The 21,107-nt window shown below is 34.2% G+C and overlaps 1 protein-coding gene and 1 long non-coding RNA gene across 14 annotated transcripts; one reads left to right on the plus strand and one right to left on the minus strand.

Moving 5' to 3' along the window:
- The first annotated feature begins 6,800 nt into the window (after positions 1 to 6,800).
- On the plus strand, positions 6,801 to 11,242 carry LOC147386339 (uncharacterized). 3 transcript variants are annotated; one of them, XR_015171914.1, is made up of 5 exons: positions 6,801 to 7,364; positions 7,464 to 7,516; positions 9,766 to 9,975; positions 10,791 to 10,881; positions 11,029 to 11,242. It is a non-coding gene; the product is annotated as an uncharacterized LOC147386339 (long non-coding RNA). The 3 variants fall into 3 exon arrangements; XR_015171913.1 differs by having other exon boundaries at positions 6,804 to 7,364; positions 9,808 to 9,975; XR_015171915.1 differs by lacking the exon at positions 9,766 to 9,975.
- On the minus strand, positions 9,002 to 20,655 carry LOC147386340 (lysine-specific demethylase JMJ27-like). 11 transcript variants are annotated; one of them, XR_015171907.1, is made up of 10 exons: positions 20,467 to 20,653; positions 20,202 to 20,388; positions 16,744 to 16,783; positions 16,129 to 16,227; positions 15,037 to 15,167; positions 14,841 to 14,937; positions 14,621 to 14,753; positions 14,431 to 14,494; positions 9,543 to 9,656; positions 9,002 to 9,371 (listed from the first exon to the last, which is right to left on the minus strand). XR_015171907.1 is itself a non-coding variant. In XM_086423270.1 (8 exons), the coding sequence occupies exons 4-8, from the start codon at positions 15,129 to 15,131 to the stop codon at positions 9,596 to 9,598; spliced, it is 450 nt and encodes a 149-aa protein (XP_086279396.1). In that variant the 5' UTR covers positions 15,132 to 15,167; positions 16,129 to 16,227; positions 20,202 to 20,388; positions 20,467 to 20,654; the 3' UTR covers positions 9,002 to 9,595. The 11 variants fall into 11 exon arrangements, 4 of the variants coding, with proteins under 4 accessions (XP_086279396.1, XP_086279398.1, XP_086279400.1 ...); XR_015171908.1 differs by lacking the exon at positions 16,744 to 16,783 and adding an exon at positions 19,787 to 19,890; XR_015171906.1 differs by lacking the exon at positions 16,744 to 16,783.
- Positions 20,656 to 21,107: the final 452 nt, after the last annotated feature.

Genomic DNA, 21,107 nt, shown 5'->3' on the forward strand with positions numbered 1-21,107 from the left:
GAATTTGATGTGTGGTTATTATTTGTATTCCAATATAGGTAGAATAAGGTGTGATGGGGAAGTTTTGGAGTTACTATTTGAGCAGACAGACCTTATTTTTACTGCTTATGGTGAATCCGATCTCTACAATAACTTGAGCAACATTTTTTCAAGTTTTGGAGCAACAGACACAACAAGAAATATTGTAACGGTTTTACTTACTTTGTGAAAAATGAGAAAAGGTGAAATCATTTATGAATGCTAGATGGATTCCAAGCTAGAAATCATCTTTCATGATTAATTTACGTTTGTTAGTATACCCTATAGGATGGAACAAGCATTCATGGGGTGGAGTTTCTTTTGTGTTGAATTGAACTCTTTTGGGAAGCCTAATTATTTTTTCATATAAGAAGAATGTTTTATTACACATTAATGCCCTTTCATTCTCATAATAATAATAATAATAATAATAATAATAATAATAATAATGAATAGAATTGTACTGGTGTGACAAAGGATTTATTGTGATTCTCACAATTCTGATGTGGACATGCATACATAATCAAAGATGGTTTTTACTTGTATCGCGAGGAAACACATCTATGATTATGTGCACATCCCACACCCGACTTGTGAGAATCGCAATATATTCTTTTTGTCATTTCAGCATTTACCTAATGACTATTAACTCCAAAAGGCCTATAAATTAATAAACATGGTCAAGAAGACTTAGTACATTACTTGCTTTATTAATTAGGTTTTCTTAAGTGATTCATGATTTGAGTGCTGTAATACATTGATAAAGTATAGAGACGTGATTTTTAATTATGAAAAATCTCATTGCCACATTTTTTTGGAGTTCTCACTAGTTTTTTTTCATAAAAGTTGACTACGGGAAAAATATTTTTGAAACCTGATTTTTGTAAGATTTGCAACGACTCTCTAGGATGAATAATGATATGGTCTACCTAAAATCTAAGAGGTTTGGCTATAGAGTAGGAAAGTGTTAAGCACTCTACTTTCTCCACTCTATGGTGGTTTCATTTTAACTTGGCCATCTAAAATAAAGAAATGTTGAATATTAATGAGGGAATATTGGTGCAAATATCACATATATAGAAAATGCTTGAGGAAGGTTTATAAATAAACACGTATGTAAGTGTATGCATGTAATGTTATTCTTGTGTCATAGGAAGAGGGGGGATTTAATCTTGGAAATAGGACATAACACTATGTAAAAACTGAAAAATGTGACAAGAAAATTCGACGGGCCAAAACCCATAAATTTTAGAAGTGGAATTTCGACAGCCCATGGCCATTGAAATTTTTTATGTTTATCAATTCGATGGTTTAAAGCCATCAAATTTCTCCCATCCTCCATTAATTTGATAATTTTAGTTTATCGAAAAAAATTTTGACAATGAAAAATGTATGCCTTGGTTTGTCGAATTTTATGAAATTCAACACCTTTGGATTGTTAAAAATAGACTTTTTTTTTTTTACGTTGTGCAAGGGTCATCCTATGGAAGAGGATGTCCTTCTGATGTGTTCTCTTAAGATGTATGGATGAGGATGTTGACATACGCTTTTAGGGGATTCCATGTATGGTATTTCCTTACTGCAATGGCCTTTTGTTAGCAAAATACACGGAAATCATCTCGTGTGATAGGCCCATGTCATTTTAATGCTTTGTATGTGTGCATGAATGCATAAACATGACTAGAAAGTTGGTGGTCTTCCTCATAGTGAGGGACACCATTTATCATCATTGCCATGGATAGCGCGTGTATGCGTGCTAAATCTGTACGCATTATTGACTCGATCAACCTAGTGTTGAAGGGTCTAGAATGGGTTTTAACGATTTTCTTGTCATCAATGGAACAAGGCCATTGACTTTGGGCGAGACAAATTGGAGATGGCTAAAATCCATAACATAATGAGTAGATTGATCAAACTTCCTTACGAACAAAAACCAGATTCGCTGTCACGGTCTTATTGTTAAGAGGAGCCGACCAATCTTAACAACTCGTCTATATTGAGAGGATTATTTCTAAATCATCTCGGTACCCTTGATACTAGAAGATGGGCCAGGGAGGTCCCAAGAGTTGGATGGGGATCGAAGGGATAATTTTCTTGTCTACTACATATCTCATACTATTCCCAAATCTATATATGATTCATCATTCCTACCATTGAATGGCTTTTTAGGAGTGATTTGTAGCTATTTGAGATGAATAGTAATCACACTTGGTCTTGTAATCTACCAATGGGCCTATTTCTGAAGCCCACGATGGAAAGTACCCAAATTTTATAAGGCTTTTCTTTTGGTCCAATAAAGCAAGCAAGTTCAAATTCCCCTGTTTTTGTTGGCAGACCTAGTAAAAAATCATCTTACTTCGATATGTATGGGCTACTATAATCATCTATCTACATTTGTGGCCAGTAGAACATAATGGAAGAGTCTTTTTTGCATGCCACGTGGCACTGGTTCCACTGGCTCATAACCAACCTGGATGACTTATTAACAGGAGCTTCACCAACCTCTTTGGGCCCATGAATGCTTGTCATAGCCGAAAGTAGAACAATGCAAATGGTTCCTGCTTTTTTCTAGAGCTGCTATTGGCATCCAACATTACAAAACTTTATAACACTCATTCAAACAATTTCAGTAATTGTTTACAATTATGATTAGGCTCATATAACATCCTAAACCCAAAAAATAAAAAATATTCTAACAAAAAGAAACGAGAGCACTTCTATAGGCACCCTAACTTTTACATAATCTCATGAACCATTCACTTATTTACTTTATTTTTAATTGAAAAGAAATAAGTAAAAGTTGGAGTGCCAATTTTTGCCAATAATTTGTAAATCACTTTTGATGGATTTAGAAGTTTTAGATTGAACTGATTTTTTGTGACGATGATCTTCTCATCATAGTGACCATCCTCGCAAAAAATCAGCTCAATCCAAAACCTCTAACCCATATATTGAAAAACCATTGTTTTTACATATGTTTTTACATATGTCCCATGAACCGTCCCCATATATGGAACGGATCAAGGGACATATGAAAAAACATATGTAAAAACAATGTGACATTAATAAATTTTCAAAATATGGGTTAGAAATTTCAGATTTAGTTGATTTTTTGTGAGGATGATCTCTATGATGGGAAGATCATCTGAAAAAAAAATCAATCCAATCTGAAACTTAACCCATTAAAAGTGATTTAGAATGTGGACCGTTGATTTTTTGCCAATAATTTGTAAATCACTTTTGATGGATTTAGAAGTTTCAGATTGGGCTGATTTTTTGTGACGATGATCTTCTCATCATAGTGACCATCCTCGCAAAAAATCAGCTCAATTCAAAACCTCTAACCCATATTTTGAAAAACCATTGTTTTTACATACGTTTTTACATATGTCCCATGAACCGTCCCCTTATATGGAACGGATCAAGGGACATATGAAAAAACATATGTAAAAACAATGTAATATTAATAAATTTTCAAAATATGGGTTAGAAATTTCAGATTTAGCTGATGTTTTGTGAGGATGATCTCTATGATGGGAAGATCATCTGAAAAAAAAAATCAGTCCAATCTGAAACTTCTAACCCATTAAAAGTGATTTAGAATGTAGACCGTCGATTTTTTGCCAATAATTTGTAAATCACTTTTGATGGATTTAGAAGTTTCAGATTGAGCTAATTTTTTGTGACGATGATCTTCCCATCATAGTGACCATCCTCGCAAAAAATCAGCTCAATCCAAAACCTCTAACCCATATTTTGAAAAACCATTGTTTTCACATATGTCCCATGAACCGTCCCCTATATATATATAGGGTCGAGTTCCGTATACCCCTATTACGACTCACATTGCGACACACCATTTTGTCTTATATGAGAAAAAATGTTTGGACTAGGCTGATTTCTTGTGAGGATGATCTCTATGGTGAGGAGATCATCCTTGCCAAAAATCAGTTCATTGTGAAACTTCTAGCCCCATATTTACAAGTTGAAAAATTTTAGACCGTCCAATTTTTGTAAATCAATTTTGATGGGGTTAGAAGTTTTGGAATAAGCTGTTTTTTTGCCAGGATGATCCCCTCATCACAGAGATCATCCTCACAAAAAATCAGCCCATTCCTAACATTTTTGCCCATATAAGACAAACGGTGTGTCGCAATATGAGTCGTAATAGGGGTATCCATATATATATATATATATATATATATATATATGGATTAGGATCCGTATACACAAAAAGCTACTCATAAAGTTACAATGTGTTTTGTCTTATATGGGCAAAAATGTTTGGAATGGGCTGATTTTTTGTGAGGATGATCTCTATGGTGAGGAGATCATCCTTGCCAAAAATCAGCCCATTATGAAACTTCTAGCCCCATGTTTATAAGTTGAAAAATTTTAGATCGTCTAATTTTTGTAAATTACTTTTGCTGCGGTTAGAAGTTTTGGAATGGAATGATATTTACAAGGATGATTCCCTCACCACAGAGATCATCCTCATAAAAAATCAGCCTATTCCGAATCTTTTTAACCATATAAGACAAAAAAGTTGTAGTTTTATGAGATGCTTTATGTGTCTACGGAACCCAACCCTATATATATAGGGTCACGTTCCTAAGACTCATATTGAGACTCACATTGCGACACACCGTTTTGTCTTATATGAGAAAAAATGTTTGGAATGAGCTGAATTTTTGTGAGGATGATCTCTGTGATGAGGGGATCATCCTGGCAAAAAATCATCCCATTCCAAAACTTCTAACCCCATCAAAATTGATTTACAAAAATTGGACGGTCTATAATTTTTCAACAAAAATTGGACGGTCTAGAAGTTTCATAATGAGCTGATTTTTGGCAAAGATGATCTCTTCACCATAGAGATCATCCTCACAGAAAATCAGCCCATTCCAAATATTTTTTCCCATATAAGACAAAACGGTGTGTCGCAATGTGAGTCCCAATATGAGTCTTAGGAACGCTGTTCATATATATATATATATATATATGGGAATTGTTCGGCACCAAACATTTTTGTCCTACATGGGTTAGAAGTTTTGGAATTAGCTGATTTTTGGTGAGGATAATCTCTACGTTGCGCAGATCATCATCACAAAAAATCAGCCCATTCCAAAACTTCTAACCCCATCAAAAATGGTTTACAAAAAATGGATGGTCCACGATTTTTTAACTTGTAAACATGGGGTTGGAAGTTTTGGATTGGGCTGATTTTTGGTGAGGATGATCTCCTCACCGTAGAGATCATCCTCACAAAAAATCAGCCCATTCCAAAACTTCTAACCCATGTAGGACAAAAATGGTTGGACAAAATGTTAGTCAAAATGCTTGGTGCTGAATGAGACCCTATATATATAGAACAGCGTTCCTAAGACTCATATTGGGACTCACATTGCGACACACCGTTTTGTCTTATATAGGCAAAAATATTTGGAATGGACTGATTTTTTGTGAGGATGATCTCTATGGTGAGGAGATCATCCTTGCCAAAAATCAGCTCATTATGAAACTTCTAGACCGTCCAATTTTTGTTGAAAAATTATAGACCGTCCAATTTTTGTAAATCAATTTTGATGGGGTTAGAAGTTTTGGAATGGGATGATTTTTTGCCAGGATGATCCCCTCATCACAGAGATCATCCTCACAAAAAATCAGCTCATTCCAAACATTTTTGCCCATATAAGACAAAACGATGTGTCGCAATGTGAGTCCCAATATGAGTCTTAGGAACGTGACCCATACATATATATATATATATATATATATATATATATATATGGGTCACGTTCCTTAGACTCATATTGAGACTCACATTGCGACATACCGTTTTGTCTTATATGGGCAAAAATGTTTGGAATGAGCTGATTTTTTGTGAGGATGATCTCTGTGATGAGGGGATCATCCTGGCAAAAAATCATCCCATTCCAAAACTTCTAACCCCATCAAAATTGATTTACAAAAATTGGACGGTCTATAATTTTTCAACAAAAATTGGACGGTCTAGAAGTTTCATAATGAGTTGATTTTTGGCAAGGATGATCTCCTCACCATAGAGATCATCCTCACAAAAAATCAGCCCATTCCAAATATTTTTGCCCATATAAGACAAAACGGTGTGTCGCAATGTGAGTCCCAATATGAGTCTTAGGAACGCTGTTCTATATATATATATATATATATATATATATAGGACAGCGTTTTTACGACCCCCATTACGACCCCCTTGCGACTCACCGTTTGTCTTATATGGGCAAAAATGTTTGGAATGGGCTGATTTTTTGTGAGGATGATCTCTGTGATGAGGGGATCATCCTGGCAAAAAATCATCCCATTCCAAAACTTCTAACCCCATCAAAATTGATTTACAAAAATTGGACGGTCTGTAATTTTTTAACAAAAATCGGACGGTCTAGAAGTTTTGGAATGGGATGAATTTTTGCCAGGATGATCTCCTCACCATAGAGATCATCCTCACAAAAAATCAGCCAATTCCAAACATTTTTGCCCATATAAGACAAAACGGTGTGTCGCAAAGGGGGTCGTAATGAGGGTCGCAGGAACGCGACCCATATATATATATATATATATATACGGGTCGCGTTCTATGTACACTCTTTTAAACTTACATCTCCACAACTCATATAGGCCGTCGGATTAAACGTAGATTTGAGGTCTAGATATGTTGTAAACTTAAGAAATAAAATTTGCAAATTTATTTATACCTCCCTGTTCATTCTCTTCCTCTAGCTTCTTCTTCATCTCTCTCTCTCTCTCCACAAATGGTGACTCACCGACGAGTATTCTCCCTCTCTCTCTCTTAACAATAGACGATGACTTCTTGTATCTCCAATCGTCTTCTTTATTTCTCTGCAACTCGATTTGAGCGACTACAGCTTGTAAAAGACTTTGTCTTCTACGTTTCTCTCACGGAAGAACGATAGATTTTGAAAGAGTTCAAATGTAGACACTTTTATTATGAAATTTTGGAATAAAGTTGTGAATTTTGTCTAATAAAAATACCCAAATGCAAGAATGTGGGTTTCTTTACTAATCTGATTGTCTAGAAATAGAAATTGGGATTTCAAAGTTCACAATGATGTTTTGTTAGGTCGTAGGGGTTTCTAAAATTAAGGGTGCCACTACAAAATTAAGTGTTTTTAGCGACAATATTACTGTGGCGGCCAAAATTCCCGCCGCTATAGGGGTTGTCTTTTACTTAACTCCGCTGCTGCCCACATACCAGATCACTTCTCCGTGCAACTATTCACAAATCGAAACTCTCTCTGTCTCTCTGTATCTTCTCCTCTGCTGATGGAGAAAATGTGGTAGAGGAGGTATCCTCTCTCTCTCTGTATTTTCTCATTCTACTTAAACAAAATGGACGAAATCATCTCACTCTCTCTACTCTCTATATCTTCTCCTCTCCTGTCCAGCTACGATTCTAGGGTTTTCGGAATTAATGGCGGAAATCCACTCTTTCTAACAGGTATCATCTTCTTCGTCTCTTTCTCTATGTATCTTCTCATTCGATTTAATCAAATGTTTCCACTCGATTTAAGACTTCAGATTGATTTGAGATCAAATGGTCCACTTTGGTTTGATTGGAGATCAAATCGATCTCAATTATTCCATTTTATAGATTGATTTAAAGATCAAAATGCTCAAATCAGTTTTAGATTTGAGATCAAGTTATACCTTACACTTATCCCACCTTGGTAGATCTAAATTGTTCTTATTTTGGGTTGGTCGTAGCCCATGGTTTGAAGTTTCATTCCATTTTAGAATGTTTTGGCTGAGACATTTTGGTATCATTTTACAGATGATTCTCTGTTCTCTTGCTTAAGCTAAATTCAATTTGTGTAGAGATGTTGTCTGATCTCTGGTGATAAAGAAAACTAACTTGGATTAGACCCACAGATCATTGACATCTAATATCTAGTTTTAATTATTTGGACAAAAACAATTTGTCGGTTAATGTCACAAAGATGGGCAGCAAGCTTTCAGAAGTATAGATATCTTCTACCAACCTTCCTTTTGTATCGGAACATAAAAAAGACAAAAAAATTCAAAACACTCAACTGTAGGTCTTGTCCTGCTCATATCATACAAATTTTGGTGGTCCACAGAAACTCTCCGAATTCCTTCATTTGCTGCCAACAGCTAAATTTAGTCCCCAACAATTTCCACCTACAACAACTTTGGTACAAACAAAACAAGAATTCCACCTCATTTGTCTTCATAACATCAGCAAAAGACGACATCAGTCTCTATTGAATTTCACAAATAACACCACATGAACTTTTAGTTCCATATTGATGTAGACCGCAACTTGGATCAGCAAATGTTGCCATCTGTACTAGGGATTTCTTCATGGAAGAATTCAACCAATAATCTTTAACTACAGAAAAAAGAAACCGAAATACTTTTCGTATTGATCTAATTAACTTCTAGACCATAGGAATTATGTGGAGAAACATTGACAAAGGTCCTTTTTTCAGTGTCTCATCCTCTTTGTAGTATACTCTATATGAAATATTCTTGTATTATGTCCTACTTTAACACTCCAACGTTAATCTCTAATCTAGATTGTCAATTTAAGATAGAACACTGCTATTGAATGTAACCTTAGGTGCACCCTTTAAGGGAGCGAAGCAGATTTGGTGGTCCCTTGCTCTGTTAGCAGTATATTGGGTTGATGAGAAGGAAGCTTCTTTGCAGGATATGTCAGTGTCTATAATAGGTTTTCTTTTTTCTTGGTGTAAAGTCTTCGAGTAGTTTTATGGAGTCTTTTTTTATGACTTCATGGGGAGATGAGATCGGTTTTCTAGTATGTAGTTTTTAGTTTGTAATCTGAATCAGGAAGTTCCTTATTGGTCACCTCAACCAAGTTTAATAAAATTGCATTTACCTATCCAAAAGAAAAAAGACCAGAGATCAATTTTAAATCACTCACTTGGCTAATTCCATGGTAGGCACCCAAATTTATAGTATACATTTACTAGATTAAAAGTCTTGACATATGCGTCGTTCTACACTAGAAAATACCAACAAAAAGAGAAACCTAGAGCAATGCACTGTGCATAGAGTTTGAACAGAAGAGGAATCTAGGGTGAATGAATGTGCAAAAAATAAGGACTGATACGAAGAAATACATACTCATTACTCATTGAATTCTGAAGAATAATAATTATTGGAGTATCCAGTGATAGGTCCAGATTTATGGTAGAGGCTCCATCTATCTCATACTTCTGAATCAACCACTCAAATCCCCCAACTTTATCAACAAGTTTAATTGCTTCTTCAGTGTTTGGAGTGGGAAGTTCCATAAAGTACATAGTCACCTGTAGAAGCATTTTTAAGCAATTTTATCATGACATGAAAACAGAACTAATCACTTCTAATAAGTACAAATTTGGGCAAAGAAAGTTGATGGTCAGTTTGAAGTTATATGAGGAATAATGTGATGATATCATTGAAGCCAAACTATTTCCAATATTCAGTTGAATACTTACCTCTTGAACAAACCTATAGAGGAAAACAATGCGAACCCCAGAAAGTCGACCACTCAAACTATAATCATATCCTTCATAATCATCATCTTCAGCACTATAAGATTTAAATGTGAACTAAAAGCTGAAAAAACCATATGTTAGTACAAATACAACATAAGCTCTTATCTTCTGTTAGTTGATCAAAAGCTCTTATCTTCTTCTTTTTTCATTGTTTTCTAACCAGAATGAATTCAACTCAAATCATGAATTCAACTCTTCTTGGTAGGTGGTCGTGACAATTTGACTCAAATCATAATTGGAGGAGAGTGATGTCTACTAAGAGAGGAGAATGGTGAGGGGTGGGAGTGAAGCAAGGAGGCTTTCTCTTCAAGAGATCATCATCAATGTTATAGGTTTTATGTTCTTTTGGTGCAAAGTCTTCAGGAAATTCTAGGTACCTGCTTTATAGCTCTATAGGATAAATATATGTAATACAATTGCACTCAATTTAGCGAACCTGAAGAAGAGAAGCATCTAAGGCAATCTTTCAAATAGTTTCATTCAACAATTTATTTTAATTTCAGAAGAAAACTATGTGATCATATCTGTCAATGCTCAACTAACACACTATAGCCATCTCTGGGTGATTCATGATGATATCTACACGCATTCATCACTTGTTTATGTGCAAAATTGATGCTGCCAGTTAGAAAACTCTTAATCAAAGCTTATGCAACTCTAAATCCGAATGAAACTTTTTGTAGTAGGGTGGGAAGATTTGTAGGTAACTGGGGAAATTTCATTTCTGAAATAGCTATTTGCTCTCATTTTGTTCATTTCCCCCTCTAGTATCTGCTTTTTCTCCTTTTGGAATGATTCCTTGTATCATCTTTTCCTCATTCAATAAAATTGTGTCATCAATCCAAAAAACGGTAGATGCTTGTTACTTCCATCAGATGAAATGAGTTCAAATTTTGGTACTTGTGAATAACTTTCAGATAGAATACCAATGCTTGTAATTCTAGATGACATCCCATGATCTAGTAGTGACAACACATTGACATAACAAGTTTGGAATGTAGACACATCACTACTTAAGGACTGGTAAAGGGCTCAAGTTAGATTCAATTCCCAAAGTAAAACCAATGTCAACTATTAACAAAAAATGATCTGCAATTTAAGAAAGGAATTTTACCTATCAATAAAATAAACAAATTTATGAAAGGACTGATATATATTTATGTTAATGCTCTATATTGGTAACAACAGGGGCACAAAGAGTATCTGAGGAACTACCAGTTACCAAATCCTCGTACTTACGTCAGCTTAAAAGGATATACTTTTGCCAAGGGTCAGACTGGTTAGTGACTTTCCATCTTATATTTATATTCATTCGGTTTGGCATCACTTGTCAATCCTTAGTCATTACTTCAGTCCAAGCGCTCTTGTTCTGCCGACAAGGATCTAGAGATTGTCTGATCTTGCTGTTATGATGTTATGGTTGCAGTGGTTCTGTCAACAAAGATAACTCCATTGACGACAAAAGTAGAGGTTACCGAAGGAGGAGATGCAATGGAAGAGTGAGATGCGCACTATCTCCATATTTTAGAAAGGAAAGGTTGATTTCTTTTGCAAAACCATTTCTGGTCCTGATGAACTATTGAGATATATATGCAGTTGTTGACCATTTCGTATCTTTTTAACAGAATATTCGGTTTTAATGATTGTGGTCTCCATTCATTATGTTGGCATGGTTGCGGCTCGAACAATAACTAGTTGAACTGTGTCATTACGTTCATTTGATTTTTAAAATCAAATAGAATTTAGACTACTGAACCTCTTTTTGGTTTGAACAATGTCAACTATTTATTTATTTTTTAATTTTTTAATTTTTTTTTGGGAGAGACCCAGATCAGATCTCAACCTTTTCAAAACCCCAAAAGGTGTGGATCATCATCAAGACCCACACCTTATCTTCTAGTGATGAATGCTTTAAATTTAATTAGTGATTGATTATGAGGGATGTATTGCACACTAGAAAACTATTATTATACACTTATACTCAATTTGGGGGGTTAGGGAAGAGTGAAATTTAACATGAAAGCTTCTAGAATAATCTTTATTTGTATGAACCAGACTTCCTTTCTTCCTTGCATCAGTTTTAGTGTTGTTTGGATCTATGGATACACATATGTTGTCTTCTTTATGTGTCATGAGGCATGCTGGCCAATGTACCAACTAGTTGCTGTAATCATGTATCCTCAAGAGTGGGATTGAAATAAATTCCTCATGTATCTTGGATAGATTAAAGCATATTTTAACTGCTTGGAAATTTTCTCTATATTGATCAATCACTCTTGCTCATTTAATACACGAGGTTTCATGACTAGTAGCAAAACTTAAATTGACTAGATCTGAACTTTGAAAGATGTCTATTGGTATTATGTTATGGGTTCTGTCACCTAATGGTAATTCAAAATAAGGCTCACATTACATGAAATGCCTCAAATTAAAATTTGAGTAAGAGTTATCCCATAATGTGATGGAGGTGTATGTCAAAAGGAGGCGCCAAATTATCACGACTCATAATTAGAATAAGAGTTCCCACAATTGAGGAACCTTGAATGGTTATCCCATTTAAGTTCGAATTTGAGTTCCCGGTTCTTCCAATTCTGAAGTGATTTTGACAATGTCAGTGAGATCAATTTTTTTTCAAAAAGTAGCAGCCTTTTTTCTTAACAACTTCTGAAAATTCTGGTATGAAAATCAACTAATTCTTTGATTTTTTTTACCCCATTTCACATTGCTGGATTTTATTTTTGGAGCAGCCAAGTATCAAACTGCAAAGAATTCCTTGAATCAGATTGGCATTTCTCCTTGAAACCCAGGTCACTCCAAGGTATACATTTATTACTGCTACTACTACTAATATTGTTAATGAGGAAACTGAGATTAATCTATGCAGCATGAGAAGTGTTTTATAGTTGATAAATGTTGTAGGAATTGAAGATGAGGGGAGATGGCCTCATAGAAATCCCTTCTTTTGGAAGCTTTTAATGCAGTCATCAAACATTTGAGAGAGACTTTGAAAGCAGGAAGCCCCAACTGATTAATCTTCCTTGTGTCCATGCTATATGGGTAGTGATCTATTTTTATATTTATAATGATCTGTTTTTATGAGTTATTTTTCATGAGTTCATCAATCCCAACGCATTAAGCTATTAGATATCTTCTTGTTTTGACAATTTGAAACTCATCATGGTTAACAACTTAACATTGCAGGAGACATGCTCTAACTCATGTGAGAATGCTGAATCAAGATTGCAGTGTAAGTGTTTTAAATTGTGAGGAGTTTGACGAGGCTTATCTATATTTCTAAATGATTGAGTTGATACAATGCATATAATTCTTGAGAAATTTTACCACCTTATATGAGAAGAGTCAATGCTTCAACATATATCTTGATTGAGCTAGACTTTTTTAATCTGTTCAAAACAAAATTTTCTCTATAATGCTAGTCCTTGTATGAGGTGTTAGTGAATCTAACTTGTTTTAGTAGTAAATAAAGCATAACTTGTTGCATATACTTTTCAACAATTAGTATATAAAACATAATTATCTAGATTGATAATTTATTTTTCTGTTACACTTAACATTTGCAGATGGAACCTGAACAAAGTTCATCTGGTGAGAGGACAAAGTCGAAGAGAAAAAGAGACCGTACTCGATGCCTCTCATCACAGAATCTAAAACTAGGAGAAATGTTTGAAATAGTGCGAGATAGCCATGGATAGCCTGTAGGGAAGCATATTTCTAAGCTCCAAAGATACTTTGGTATATTAGCTTGCGATGACACTACAACATTTTTGGTCTACAGCGGCGGATTTTTCCGCCGCTAAAAGATATTGCGGCGATGAGCAGCGGAAACAAGATCTGACGCTATTGGCTTGGTCGCTAAATGTATAGCGGAAAATAGGTTCCGTTGTTAAATGTAATATCTTTAGCGGCGGATATGAATATCCGCTGCAATAGATCTATTTTTCAATTAATAGAATATTCAACATATAGCGGCGGATCTTAGTATCCACTGCTATAGATCAATTTTTAAATTAATAGAATATTCAATATATAGCGGCGGATCTTCATATCTGCTGCAATACATTAATTTTAAAATAATAAAATATACAACATATAGAGGCGGATTTTAATATCCGCTGCAATAAGTTACTTAGGAACGGATAAAAATCGTTCCAAATCTGCATTTAAATATATATATAAAAAAAAAATATCTTAGACATCGATTTAAAATCCGATGTCTATAAGATTGATGTTCTAAATCTGAGATTTTAGGCATAGGTTACAAACCGATATTTAAACTATAAAAAAAAATTATGTTTTTAATTTATTTTTTTTCTACACACCTATTACCCACAGTAGAATAGAACTAGTTGAGAGGTTTCATACCCTATAAAGAATCCATGAATAATTATTATTTAGCTTCAAAATCAAGCTAACTACACATGGAGCAAAAAAGTTTTGTAAGATGTTTCATTCATCAAAAGGTTGTTCAAATAGAAATGATGGATACGACAATTCTTTTAACATGGCACATGGAATGAAAAAGTTAAAAATGAAACAAAAAAGCAATAAACGAGGTAAAATATCGGTGCATGATAATATAATGGGTTGGGCACAAAAGAGAGTGAGAAAGATATTTACAAACTTATCAAAAACAATACTGAAATATAAATCATTAAACAACAAACTCAACAACCTTTCAAGCATTTCACTAATTCTACAATACGACAAAATACAGCACAAGCATAAATATGAAACGTATGTCAAAACAGGAACATAAAAAAATAGTTACATATATCCATTCAAACCATTAAGGAGTGTTAGACTGTACCAGTATCGACGCTCATCCTCGCCAAGCTTAGACCTTGCGACATCCACTTCTGCAGGTTGAACTCCTAAAGGTACAAAGAAGAAGAAAAAGATATGTAGTGCCCATGGGGCCGAACATAATCAAATAACCTAGAAAGAAAACACAACATTCATTGGGATGAAAATGGGATGAATATGCAAATCTAAATTACCTCGTATCTTGGCTTCCATCTCAATTTCAGAGTTTTGCTCCAAGAGGATTTGTCTGAGGAGAGGCAGAACTCTATGTAGCAAGTACAGAAGCCATTCAAGTTTGACATTTGGATCCATTTCCTGGGTACTGGCCTGTTAAAATACAATATGGAATATTTGGCATTAAGAAGTTTCAGCAAATAAAGCTACAATATGAGTAAAAATGCTAAAGGCTCGCACCACCACTATATTTGTCTGCAAGCATGCTTTGCAATTGCAATTGCCACAACAGAAAAGACATGCATTCTCAATTTCCTCCCTTGTTTTTTTAGGGTACCTATTTGATTTCAGAGAGAAATGATACATTTCAAAATAAAGACAATCAAAAGGATGCCAATATTGATTAGAAATTATTATTTCTGATTGTTCTCGTTACCACTTCTCAAGGCACGGATAGCAGTAACGTTTCCTATCGCAACAAGAACAGAACACGACACCGCCCTTGTCATTCCGCTGACATTGACGACACATTAAACTCCTGGGCTCCTTATTTTTGCCGGTAACATCCTACAAGAAAAGCTTCTTGTTAGAATGGAAATACATCTCCAATGTGAATCCAAGAATTAACAATAATATATATGTTACTGAATAACTACAGAGTGTTTAAAAGAAAAAACTCTTAAAGATAGATATAAAGGGAAATAAACATAGAGTTGGAATTATTATTACCCAAAGTTCCATTCAGCACAAACATAGGGACCAATCCTAATTTCTTTAGAATTATAGATTCCTCCCCAAGTGTATAAAAATCTTCTAATTTAAATGTTGCTAATGGTTATTGACTCAAAATCAGATAGAACAGTTAGCAAGAAACAAAAATGATGTTAATCCTCCAGTTAATTCAAGGCATAGTGAACATCTTTGCCTTTAAGACAATCTTGGCCCCCTTTGTGCAATAGATCATTGGTAAATTTTGACTCCAGCAAACAGTGAAATCAGGTTACACACCATAAAATCTACCGATCAATGGTAATCAAGATCAACGATTGAAATGTTGAGTCATACCCTTTCGACAAGAACACCAATAATCAACAAACAACCTGAAAGGTTGCATCCTTTCCTATAATAAAAATATTTAAGGTAATATTGTTCTTTTCAACACTTAATAATATATGGTCAAACATCTGTCATTCATGCCATACCCCCTTTGACATAATCTGCTATACACTGACAGTCAATTAGTCTCAATCATTAAACTGATCAGCATATGTCATTGCATATCTGTACACAGCAATATTATCTTCAATTTCAACTTTGAAGTTAATAATTAGGCATCCAACCAAGTTATAAGACCAAAATGGAAAGACGAACTGTCATTTTACAAAATCTTGAAATTTAGTGCCATCAAGTTAACACTTTATCAGCCTTAAGGAGTTATAGTTCCTCAATACATTCCTTCAAATAAGTAGATTTTATTAGTAGATGTAAGCCAAGAACTGGAGATTAATGAACCAATTAAATTGAATACCTGTTAAAGAGAACATTTTGGCAGTGGGGGCATAACTAGAAGGTACAGCTAGAGCTTTGCCAAGCGGATCAAACATATCAAAGTACGCACCGGAAACAACTGCAAGGAGATCACATAGGAAATAACAATAAGCAAATCTAAACCGTAGTTCAGAGTATTGCCCCTCAGATTCCATGGAGGACAAAGTTGGAGACTACTGACTTAATATTTGTTATTTTGAAATATTAAGCTGCAACAGTATATTGGTTGCTTGACCCACAAAGTTATAAAATTCAATTATGCGGCTGGAAAGTTTAAGGGATTAAAAATCGATTTGGGTTTTAAGGCTAATTAGATAAAGTCAAGAGTCATTGATAAATATTACAGCCAAACAAAATGATTCAATGAAAGAGTATCTTGAAGAAAATGAAACATTCCAAATAACGAACAACCCTAATATGGAAAATTCGGGATAAATATAATAAAAAAGGATTTTCAAATAAATAGGATGAAAACATGATATATGCAATAAAAACTTAATATGGATACTCAAAGGAAAGAGAGTTAATTGTGATTGATTGGCAAGGATGACATTTAAAAAATTAAAATAAAATAAAAAAAGCAATTGGGGCTTACACCATGAGGCCTCAAAACAAGACTTTCCCAACAACATGCCCTAAAGCATTTGACAAAAGCATAACATCTAGTGAGACACACACTTTATCCAAAAGATGCATGGATAAACAATTAAATATGCATAAAAATAAATAGAAAAATATATACAGTAAAGGACAAGAATTTTGGGGGGGAAATCTTAATAAGAAAGGAAGAAAATTAAAGAAATTTCATAATTGCACATTCCAAAACCAATCAAAATTAAATTATACCATATCCACAATTTCATGCTTTCAAAGTTTTCATCCCTAAAACTAAAAAGCAACAATTTGTGTTCAATAACCATTCAACTAAAAATGCATAAGTTCTAATACTAAAAGGAGAAGCGGAGGGATAGGTTCAGCGTAGAGATAAACATAAATAGGAAAGATTGAAATAACAAAAACTAGCAGAAAAAAAAATAGACAGAGATTATACATAAATTGGATGTTATAACAAGGGTAACTTTATAATTATAAATATTATTAATTGATGGTACTACAAAACATGAAGATCTAACCAAAGAAGGTGATAGCCCTATAGATATGTTCCCATGGGTTTGATCTTTCCCCGTAAATCGTGGTGTGTTCTAATTTTGATCTCTTTTACGCGAGAAAGGGGGGAACACCCTCTAAAGCCTAAGTATTCCTCAATGACCGATAGAATACAAGTTTGAGGGGGGATACAATACATTAAAGGGTGCCACGAAGGTGTGAATGGGAAAAGAGCCTTTAAAACACCTCTTTAAGTAATGACAAAGCATTTGGGGGAAAAGAATCTTTCCTTAAAGTCTGAAGGTGTTTTATTTTTCTTCCTTCGGCCAGCATCAGGGGGTAACCTCTTCCTTTTACACACCTAGTCTCTCCACATCCCCAATGGCACTCTCCAACCTTAACTTCCATAACCGTCACCTGAGGATGAAACTAACATAAATATTGAAACAGGGACATCTTAGATAAATGATGTGTCCTTATCCAAACTATCCAGGCTTGGCGACATAAATCATGATCTGCCATTCAACTCTAATAAACTCATTTCCTATAAGTACAATGACTATACTTCGACTTTACACTAAGCTTTGATTAGTTAGCGATGCAGAAGGGTCGAACAAGCTCCCTCCAAAAATCGGGAAGTCGTTATCATTGAAAAAACTTAATAATATTTAATAAGATACCCTATCACCAATTAAACCCCAAAACAATATGATTCAAGACAAAAACATATTGATGAGCAAAAGAAGATTCAAACAAAATTTCACAAATGTTTTGTTAGGATTACTACCACTAAGTTTTCATATAAGTGAAGAGTTATTGATGGAAACAATAAAATTTGAAATACACTATTTTTGCTTAAATATTAAAATATCAGTAAGGCATATCTATATTGGTAAAGTACTCTAATTCTCCAAAACATCTGCCTGAATCCTTGAGACCTTCATTATGGAAAAGGAAGAAAACATGCATCATAAATAAAAAACAAATGGCACAAAGCCTTCCTATTCATCAAATTATAGCCATGCAATGACAAGTATAGCCAAGGGTAAACTTGTAACGGTTGCATCAACTGTTATATTACTTTTTATTATTGATAAAATTAAAAGGAAAAAAAAATCACCTTCATAGTTTAACAAAATTGAATTATAGATGTGTTGACATTGTAGAGTTCTAAAAGGCGCTTATCAGATACCTGATGTTGGACTCCATGTCTTCTTTTTTTTTTTTTTTGTTCAAAAGGACAATTTAAATTATTAACTATCCTGCGTTATTCTAAATTTCTTCTATGCTAGAAACAGAAAGAACAGAACCTCTTGAATAAAAAAATCAAGAACCAAGGATGTTATCTTATGGCCATAACTATGAACAATAATGTACTGGGTTTAATCCCACAATACTCATAAAAAAGTGGCCTTTTAACCAACTCAGAATATGGTTGAAGAAAACCAATGTTTTGATCTATAATACTTAAAACAAGGAGAAAGATAAACATAGGAACTGCATAGTCTATCACTGAGACAATTCTACATACACTTCTATGTATAAATACAAAACATCTTCAAGACTTCAATAGCTCTTGAAAGTTGAAACCCATCAAAGGATCATCACCATGAACTATATCCTTGAAAATTGAAAAATATAATAAAAACATCTAACATGTAAAAAAAAGATGAAGAATTACTCTGATTTCCATATTGGAGAATACTTATATAAAAAAAATGGAAATAGAGTTTGGTCTCCATAAGCAAAAATGAGATGTTCCACTCTTTCAAGCCCAATAAAAAATCAGCCTGATTGGTGTGTTACAATGTTAGATTTCACTACCAAAAAAATACTACAATCCGACAGATAACGTTAGCAGACGACAATGCTCAAATCCAATGGTTCTAAACAACCAATAAGTTTAACTTTTGGGGTGCTCCAAACATTAATATGGTAGTGAGTTTGAAAGTGTGCCATGTGCATTTTCGACGTGATATCAAACTTTGCCCCTAAAATTGGGAAGCGAAGTTTTTCCATTTTGTAAGTGTACTTCAACTATTCAGGAGAGAATATCCAAAAACTAAATCACCATCAAATACAAATGAAAGACAATTTCTAGCAATTAATATACCTTTCTTTCATTTGGATGAAATAGTAAAAACAACTCACATTTGAACCTTTTTTTGGTAGACAATGAAGTAATTGTTTTGTGGTTAGCAGGTGAAAGTGGTTCCAAATATGTGTTCATTACAAATTCAAATAGAAAGCATGTTTGCTAAATCTAGTGAAGCTCAGAAAGGGCAATCATCCACAATGGACTTCCTAAAGTATAAACATCGTGAGTCTAATGAAAAACCTCTAATTGTGTTCCTTTTAGCACATAACTTAAATGAGCATTACAAGAATTTCCTACATTTCACAAACGGTACTGAGAATACATACAAATGAGGAAGAAAAATAGAGAGCTACTAGTGGCACCCCAACCTTTTCTTATTACACTACAATTTCCTAAATTATTTATCACACCCCAATTAAAGATTAAAACATACCATTCAAACATTACAAAGGTTTGGCTTAAATTACACCCATGCTCTGGCAGCTCCAAGAATTTCAGCACACAGGAAACACTCTTTCTTCTGTGGGGTTCCAATGTCTATTAAGTTTGGTAAAAAAACATGTTAGAAAAAATAAAAATGTTTTGAAAAGATGTTTTAAAATAAGTCTAAATACATAGTGAGGGCTAAACGATGAATTTGAGTATTTTTTTTTTAAGTATTCAAGTTCTGAAAATAGATACCAATAGATTAGAATAGTTTCATTAACAAAATTTATCAAACATCTACCGTGCAATAACCAACCACAGCCAAAGTCAAAATTAGATAAGGGGGCAGTGAACGAGGGAAGTACGGAGAAAAAGCGATGAGAGACACACAAAAAATGAGTAAATTGGGGTTGCTTGCTTACCTGCCAATATTTGAAGGAGATTGGAGATTGAGAAGGGGCAAACTCTTTTTCTGAAACAAAAAATCAGCCAAAAGAGATCCAACTCATAGAGAAGACCCAATAAGCTCGTCTCAAGGATGAACATGCCGACCTGGTCTTGGACAGAGATCCGGGAAAAGGAGGAAGGGCTACGATAGAAGGAAGAGATCTGCAATAAGCGGCATTAGAAGCTAAAATGAATTTCCAGATGAGTGCAAAATTTTGTTGCGCAAGAGAGAGAGATTACCTGATGTTGCAAACCAGATTGTCGGAAGTAATCGCACAAACAAATGAGAGAAAACGAGAAAGAGTGAAAAAGATGAAGGAAAATGAGAGGGAAGAGGGAAAAGAAATGGGGATTTTCGTGGGCTTTAGGGAAAATGAATTTTTTTCCCTTGCTAATTGTACGAATCACCACCAAAAAAATTGAGCAGGAAATCGGTTTATATGCGGGTCCTCTAGTGGCGGATAAAACTATCCGATACAATATTTCGTATTTAATAAAAATTGGGTGCGAAATCCGATTATGAACGGGTCCTCTTGCGACGGATAAAATTATCCGCTGCAATAAATATATTATATTTTATACTTTAAAATAAATTGAGTGTGAAATTTATTTATGCGCGGGTCCTATAGCGATGGATCAAATTATCCGCTGCAACAAATATACTATATTTTATATTTCAAAAAAATTGAGTGCAAAATCTGATTATGCACAGGTCCTATTGCGACGGATAAAATTATCCGTTGCAATAAATATACTATATTTTATACTTTAAAATAAATTGAGTGTGAAATTTATTTATGCGCGGGTCCTATAGCGATGGATCAAATTATCCGCTGCAACAAATATACTATATTTTATATTTAAAAAATAAATTAGGTGTG

This window comes from Akebia trifoliata, chromosome 14 (assembly GCF_017979445.1).
Source record: "Akebia trifoliata isolate Shusen 1 chromosome 14, ASM1797944v1, whole genome shotgun sequence".
NCBI lineage: Eukaryota > Viridiplantae > Streptophyta > Magnoliopsida > Ranunculales > Lardizabalaceae > Akebia > Akebia trifoliata.